The following is an 8,387-nucleotide window of genomic DNA, read 5'->3' as shown; positions in this document are numbered from 1 at the left end:
TAAGCTTCAGCCTGGCTCCTGACTGTCAAAACCCTGGGTCGGAGTTTCCAGGGTGAGAAGGGCAGGAGCATGGAAGGTGTCTTTTCCTCGCTCTTGCTGATGTGGAATGAGGATTTATCTTCGCGCCGATTGGACCAGATAGGGCAGGATCTGCTTCATGTTTGTTTATTGCTTCGTCTTCCTGCGAGGCACGCTCCCCTGGCTTCCGAGCCGACACAGCGCCCTGCTCAGGATGGCATTTCCATGCTGCCACCACAGCGACCTCAGACAGCAAGGCAGGTGACACCAGCATGGTGAAGAGCTGTGAGCCTGTGCAGTGCCCTCTCAGGTGACACGCTTGTGACCTAAGCCCCCTGGGAATCCCACAGCTGAAGAATTCCAGGTTTCATCCCGTGTGCACCTGGCTTTCCCAGGTGTCTGAGAGCCAGGGCCACACACATTTACAACACCTAAAAGGCGCCAGGAGGGGGACACACGGTGCCGCTGCACCTACCTGTTGCCCCGCTCTGCTCCAGACAGTTCTCATACACACTGCTGCACTTGGTGCTCCCGGGCTGCAAGGAGAACAAATAGCGAGGCGTTTACCACACAGGACATGGTCACAGATGTGAAAGCACCTGCAAATCCCCGGGGGGATATGAAAGACGCCTTCACTTTCTTGTAGGCACGGGAAGTGTCCCACAGGTCAGCCACGGTAGTATGGGGAGGGGAGGGCCCACAGCTCTCAGCCCTGCTGGCCGGGCGTGGGACTCATGAGGGACAGCCCTGTCCCCCTTCCTCAGATTTCGGCTCCTGCTCAGGAGGCCACACTACAGGCTCACGGTGTCAGCCAGAAAATGACTCTCAGGACACTGCCACGCAGCCAGCCTCTGTCTAACTCTTAGTCTGTGGAGAGCTTTGTCAAGCTTGGGTCTCACTCCTGATCTCACCCAATCAAAGGCATTGGCCACCCAACACAGAGCCTGTGCCCACACACAGACACCAGAGCGGGGCGCTGTCCACAGCGTGGACAGGCTCCTGTGATGATACAGCATGGCAGGACTGGGGGGCCAGGGCTGACACCGGAAGGGGCTTTCGGGACCTTTGGGCCGAATGAGAGCCAGAGCTTGGAAAGGTGCAGCAGAAATGGAAATGTATCAGTGAATTCCCAAGCTATTTTCATGGTAAAACCCTGGGTCTTGGAGACTGAGTTCTAAGCAGCCCGCACAGGTGAGCCACCACAGATTAGCAAACAGGGAAACGCAGGAGAAGGTGGGAGAACGGGGTGCTCACCCCTGGCGTGAACAGCAGGGCGCTGTGAGGCAACCTGCCAGCCAGAGGGCAGGGCATGTGCTGGGGCAGCGCAGGCACAGGGTGTGCACACCAGGGTGGGGTGACCCGGGCAGAGCGCTGGGGCAGGCTGCTGGTTTCCAGGGAGGAGGTGGAGGAATGATGATGATTTAAAAAGAAAAGGTGCCGCTTACTGGAACCACATGTGCCCAAAGTAAGAGGACTGGCAGGTGAAAGTGGCAGTACGTGTGCCAGGCAGATAGAACAGAATGTCACTGTAGAGTCTAGATGGGGGGGGGTGGCATTTGCTGCGGGATTCAACTGTTCTGTACCTGTGCAAGTACTCATAAAATGTTAGAGGAAGAAAGAGAAAGAGACGGGAAAAAGTCAGAAGAACGGAGAAAAAACAAGAAGAGGTAGAGAAAAAAGAAGAGCAGTAACTAGAGACGTGGGGAGGCAGTGACAAGATAAAAACATTTTGCACACTGACAGAAGAGGTCTCAATACAAGGACAGGCAGCCAACAGATGTCAGCTGGTGCAGACAGATGTGGAACACCGAGCAGAGAAATGGGGTTAGCAGTCAAGTGGCTGCTGAGCACAGTGGGAGTCATTTCTATGAAGCTGTCAGAGTTCAGATCTCAAAAGTATAGAACAAAAAGCTATGATGTTGGTATGAAAGCAAAGATACGGGCTTCGCAGAAGGCTGTGAGCAAAGGGAGATGAGGAGGCGACAGGCGCTGTGAGCTGGGCTGGAGCAGGCCGAGGAGATGCGGGATCTCAGAGGATGAGTGGCTGGCAGAGGTGATGGGACAGATGAGGACACAGCCCAGTGGAGGCACAGCTGCTAGGGAGGAGAGCAGGGAGGATGTGGGCCCAATGAGGGGAGCTCTGGGCCCAGCAGGTGGAGGCTGAGCTGGGGCCTGCGAGGAAAAATGATCCAGAGCAGACTCGGCCCGATTCACCCCAGGTCATGTGTGTCAGGAAGACGGGCCTTTCTCTAAGCCAGCGTTTGGAAATCTGGGGTGGAATCCTGTTGCTGCTTGCAGGAACAGCAGACCCTTACTTACTAAGTAGCACAGCTTCTCACAGCGAATGGGGCAGTACGCCGCCATCTGCTCTGGGGTCTGCGCTCTGATCCGAGCATCAGACATGCCGCCGGCCGGTGGCTGCTTGCCTGGGATCTCATTGTAATATTCATGATGTTCTCCCTCCTGGGTGTGGCTGTCCATCTGTACCTCCTTGCTGCAAGGGAGAAGAAAAGCCCTGTGAGACAGGGATGCAGGAGGGTCAGAGCCGAGCAGACCATCCTGTAGAACTCTGCATCTGTGTTCTAGGCTTACTGCTGAGCTTACGCAGTGTCAAACGTCTGGACGGAAGCAGCAGTGGTGTGGTTTAGATTGCTGGAGACAAAGCAGAGTAGTCCCACAGCTGGCCTTGTGTCTTGCCCAGTGATGATGACAATGACAATCATAAATTCCCTAAATGTATTTGTAAGACATTTCTGCCATAGGATCATTAAAAAAGCAGCCTTGCAGGGAATCTCCAGCACACTGCAACTGTCCCATCTAGGAAACGTTTTACTCGAAGAAAACTGACACGCTATTCTTTGGGCAGCGGTCCTGGCCCAGTTTATTAAACTAAGATCATAAAACGAGAGCGTCATGACCAGCTCTCCAGTCTGCCCAGCGCCAGATGAGCAGGCGGGACTCATAAGGTAGTACAAGGCCCACATGTAGCAAGTGAGGAGGTTCACGTCAACACGCAACGGGCTGTGACACTAAAACAGGGTTTAAAAAAGAAAACAAGTGGACTTTTCTTCCAAACCTAGATTAGTACAAGTTCTTCACAAAAAGAATAAACTGAATCCCTCTGGAATGAGTGATGCTACTGACAGCTCTACTGGGCTCATGACAAGTAAACCAAAGGGGAGCACTGAGAGGTGAGCGCTATGGGGGAGTCAGCCCCAGGGCTTCTCGCAGTCTCTTCCCCAGCTAACGAGACCACGTCCTAAGGGAGCTCTCTGGACCACACAGAATGACTTATCAGGGAGTTGGGGTCTCCTTTTAGGGTGAATGCTGGCCTTGAACTCTCAGCTATTTGCCTGCCTCAGTCACCTTGGTGCTGGGATGATCCGCGTCACCACACCAGGCCTGAAGATGCACTCTGAAGCACCCAGGGGTTTCATTTCATGGACATGAACTGCGTGCGCTGCAGGCCTTGCTAGACCCCACAGTGGTGGGGCTGACCAGCCCCGAGGGGGCCCTTTTGCTGTGGACTTTCTGTGCTTAGACCCCAGCGGCTGGGTCACACTGTGAACCATTGCCCACCAATTTACCTAAAACCAGCGAGTGACAGGGTCTCACCACAGACAGTTGATTCTTCTGATTTTGCTCATTGCTTTAGTTTTGCTTTGTTTTTTTCTACATAAAAGAAGCGCAGCTGAGGCCAATCTGAGATGTTTCTGCCATTTAATGCATGGCTGTGTGCTAACACTGGAGAAACAGGGCTGACCTCTTCTTACTTTTCGTGTCTCCTTCAATCCCACTATAAAGCACAAGGTAATATCTGGGCAAATGTGAATGGAAGCCTGAGGCAAGAGAACTGCAAGTTAGAATCCAGCCTGGGCAACTCTGTCAAATAAAAAAGGGCTAGGAATACAGCTCAGTGTGAAGGTCCTGAATTCAACCCCCAGTACCATGTAAACGCACTCACACACACAAAGAATGGAAGCAAAAGAAGTGTCACTATTATTCTGAATTGAAACTACAACTATCGTTAAAAAAAAATTAAATTGCTAATTGCACCAGTCCATTTGAAAATATCACAATACTTTTAAAATATATACAGAGTGAACAAGCCAAATAATTATTGAACTTCTGACTGACCTTTCACAAGAAACATTCAAAGAAGGATTTTTCAAGTACTGTTTGAATCGGAGTTCAAAAGCCTGCCCAATGGTGCTTATGACATCCTGGGCTGTTCCGCTGCGGCATTCCAATATGTGGCATGCTGGGAGACACACACAAAACACAGCATAAGCTGTCAGTAAGAGGAGGTTGTACAAAGTCCAAATGCTTTGGAATTTGAATGGTATGGAATAAAAGGAAGCAAGTTTAAGATCTCTGCTGAGTTTTGAAATAATATAAAAAATACCACATTTGCACATGAATCAATGAGTAGAACATATTCCAATTTTGCATCTAAATATCTCCTAACACAAATACTGGTCTTCAGGCAAAGTCCATTTTTACAGAAGGGGACGGCCTGACTAAGATGTGGCTGGCAGCTGCGGCTGCTCTTGCACCCATGCAGGAGGTCTGAGGGCAACAATGTGACAGGAGGGTGGCTGGAAGTCCCACCTTTGCAAGGTCCACTGCACAAGACTGACACAAGGTCACTTTCCAAGCCTGTGTCCTCCACAAGGGATGAGACGCTGTCTCAGAAAGGGACAGGGGAATGTCCCTTCCTCTTGGCACTCATTGACCACCATCACTCCTGTAAGTCAGTGATAGTAAGTACAGTGTCCCCATCTTTAAAATCCCACTAACGCGCGGTCTCCACTATACATTCAAGTCAAGATTAGGTGAAGATATTAAGTTTTTTATTAGATTTTCTCTGAGAAGCAGTTGTTGAGAGGAAGCTAGTTTTCACATGTAAAATAGACATGTGGTAAGGCAGCTAATAGGATGTCATAACACACGAGGCAGCCCATCAACTGCGCCTATGTGAAAGAAGAGCTGTGTCTCATCTCTTCATTTTTGTCAGCACTCTTAGCTTCATCAGGATGTGGTGTACATGTAGGGTCTTGCAATAAAAAGTCTTGACTGACTGAAATTTCGTAAGAATGACCTTAGGAAGAGTCCTAAAAATGATGTAAAGATAGAGACAATACATCATGGGGAGAAATTTTTGAAGGAAACATTTATGTAGCCTAAGAACTGAGTGATGGCGAAAGCTTGGTAATGGTTTTTTACAAATGAGAATTGTTGTAAAGCTTTTCAGGCTAGCAGACAGAAAATCAGTGACAGGCTTCAAGGCATGCAAAGGGAAGGCACAGACAGCACTTGGTTCTTGGATCTTAGAATTTCACAAACCCTGGAACAGATGACTAAAGAGGAAATCAAGAGAAGGCAAGCTCGCTCTCTCTACGGAATGGTTTAAGCATGATCTTGTGATTCGCATCACCTCCAGAAGGATATCAGATTTATTTAAGGGAAGTGCAATCCATTCACACCTGATAGAATTCATGGAGCTGGTAGTGAGGAAGCTGTAGTGGAACTCACAACCATGTTTCACAGGCTTACGTTGGTAATCACTTCAAGGACTCTCAGATATTCTTAATTCAGAACTAAGGTGACCTTCACTTAAAGGACGTAAGTCTCGGTGCTTTCCGAAGGGATGTGTGCTTATGTCCTGAAACTGACTCAGAGCTAATTCTAGTTTTGAAGACGCAATCAAGAATATGTGCAAATTTATATCCTTTCCGGCAAGGAGTTGCTCTATCTTTAGACTGTCGTTTTATATTTTCTCTATGTTTTTCTGTACAGTAGCTTTTCATAGTGACAAACACATAGATGGTACTTTAAAAATATTCATTAAATTAATATGTTTCCCAGAATTGCATCAGTATTTCTGTGGGGAAGAAAAGAGCCTTCTTACAGCCATTGAGTGATAAATGACTGTGTTTTGAGTCATTTATGGAAATAGCCTTTCCTCCCAGGTCTGAAAGATACTTAGAGCGGCACCCTCTAACTGAACCAAGAGAAGTCATGTTGCCTTATACAGAAAGGCCATTCATTTGAATTCTTTTCTCACACGCTAATAGTCCAATTAAAAAATCAAAACCAGAAATCTTATCAAAATAGATACAATTTGGGTAATTTTATTGTTTTTTTAGGGTTGAGAAGAGGGTGAGACATCAAGATGTGGAAGATACCGAGTGAGAAAGGAAGGCAATAGGTCCCTGCCCAAGTACAGACTGCCACATGACCAGGGCCCTGATCTGAATCCCAGAGCAACAGCTCATCTTCCCGATGACAGCCTGCTCCTCCTTCCCGGCTCCAGCCCTGGATACAGCTTCCTTTTACTTCTTCGGCCACACAAGGGACCTCCAGTCAGCTCCTAGTGTGTCCCTGAACCCGCCCCTCAAGCTCTGCCCCTAGTGAAAGCCCATAACGTCTCAGCCTCCCCGACTCAGGGCAGAGGATCCGCCCATCTCCCTGCTCTGTCTTCAGACTTAATAAAGGCTCCCCCCCCCCAACACACACACCTTATTTCTTCTTTTCTGTGCACTGTCACGCTGCCTTTGTTACCACTGCCACTGATAAAACCCAACAGAGGAGATTCAAGCATGAATTTAAAAAAAAAAAAAAAAAAACAAGAAAACAAAACTGTACTTCTAATGAAAGAAATGAGAGAATGTGGATGTTTAAAAGGACTCAGTGCCAAGATTCAGGGCTGAGTTCAAGTTGCAAGAATGCCACCATCTGTGGAGCCCTGAGTGAGACACTCCACCGCCAGGACCTCAGCCTCCAAGGCTTTGCCACCAAAGCATGGGTGACTGGACAAGTCCCCCTTTGTCTTACGGAAACCCCAGCCTTTTTCTGTCCCAGCAGATGCTGTCCTCTGAGAAACAGGACAAGGCGTGTGTGCTCCCAGGAAAAACAGATCAACAAAGCACACCAGTCATCCCCAGTCACCTCTAACATGCTACTGCAAAGTTCTGTGCACTCAGCCGATCTGACATTGTGATCCTGCCTAAGGGCTGCTTCTACCAGCATAGTTCTCTGCTCTGCTCCCATAACTGTATTACTGACACATTGCTTTATGAGATGACTGAACAGAGAACACAAGAGAAGAGCAGTGCAGCCTGTGTCCCCCATGAAAGTGGGGACACCAGACAGATGGCTGCCCTGGCACTGATGCCCCATCTCACCACCTGCAGGGAAGACTCCGCCCCAGATAGTCCTTCAGCTGCCACTCGTAGACATGCTGTTCTGTGAAACTAGTCTCTGGGAGGGCAGAAACCCTACAAAATCACGGATACTGAGTGAGTGAAAAGTGAATAACTATTGAGAAGTTTTCCAATTAATTACAGTCAAAGGTGCATTGCCAAGACCCTTCCTCAAAATCTCACTCTTCCTTTTGGACACGCTCATCCCATCCTTCCTGCCACTTTCCGAAGCGGCTCTGGAATCCATTTCCTGAGTGTCTGTGGTTGTGCTGTGGTGGCTGCCTCGGTGTCCCGAGCTGACTCCCGAGGGAGGAGGTCGAGGACCTGAACACTGCTGGTCGTGGCTTTTCCACTGGGTGGGCCTCGGCAGCTGGATTCTCTTGTCACACCTTCCAAAGACGCCCCCGGAAGAGGATTCCCGCAGCCACTTCAGAAAGGAGCAAGAGGGACGGGACACGCGTGTTGGAAGCAAGAGTGGGTATCTGGGCGAGAGGGCTTCATGAAAATGTGTGTGTTTCTGCAATCAATTGTAAACATTAACTGCTCATTTTGTCATCTCTCCATATCTCCAAGAGAGAAATTCTTGGATCTCCAGGTAAAAGGAAAAAAGAAACGTCGCTAAAAAGTCCCAAGTCCCCCACAAAAACGTGACTTCAGTCACCCGGTCACTTTGCCACGAAGCAGTCCACGTCGCTCCCCCTGGAACCAGACGCTTTTTACCCCCCCCCCCCCGCCTCTGGGTACCAGGAATTACGCGACGTGAGCTTTAAAAGAGCCTTAAGTTCACATCCCGCGTGTTTCACGTTCACTTGGGTTCCCAACTGGGCGTACACCGATGAAAGGATGCCAGTTTCCTTTGTTTCGAACGGACCAACCTTGCTCTCCTTGGAAAATGAGCTGGAAAGCTGAGCTGCAGGCGTCCGCCAGCAGACGGCGCCGAGGCTCTGGACGCGCGTCGGTGCTGCGCCCCGGAAGGCGGAGCGCCCCGCGCACGCACGGGCGGGCGCTTTGTGACCACAGACGTAAATGCAGGTTAATGGCTCGTCTAGGGTGGTCTTGCGGGCCTTTACAGCTTTCTTCAGAGCCTCGGAACCGGACAGCTCGGGTCAGCTGGCGTCTTTCTCCACGCCTGAGCAAGCAAGAACGCGGCCCTCCCGCGTGCAG

The 8,387-nt window shown here is 49.6% G+C and overlaps 1 protein-coding gene across 1 annotated transcript in view; it reads right to left on the bottom strand.

Annotated features, from left to right (window-relative positions):
* The window catches only part of Shc4 (SHC adaptor protein 4), a 113,335-nt gene that overhangs the window by 29,114 nt on the left and 75,834 nt on the right, over nucleotides 1-8,387 (bottom strand). The window contains exons 7-9 of the mRNA XM_023724043.1: nucleotides 4,156-4,279; nucleotides 2,338-2,512; nucleotides 494-554 (exon numbers count right to left, since the gene is read on the bottom strand). Coding sequence (XP_023579811.1) covers nucleotides 494-554; nucleotides 2,338-2,512; nucleotides 4,156-4,279 — 360 coding nt within the window. The remainder of the gene's footprint in view (nucleotides 1-493; nucleotides 555-2,337; nucleotides 2,513-4,155; nucleotides 4,280-8,387) is intronic.

The sequence above is a fragment of the Octodon degus genome, unplaced genomic scaffold (genome assembly GCF_000260255.1).
Source record: "Octodon degus isolate 3935 unplaced genomic scaffold, OctDeg1.0 scaffold00105, whole genome shotgun sequence".
Lineage (NCBI taxonomy): Eukaryota > Metazoa > Chordata > Mammalia > Rodentia > Octodontidae > Octodon > Octodon degus.
This window is presented reverse-complemented; position numbering and strand designations above follow the sequence as displayed.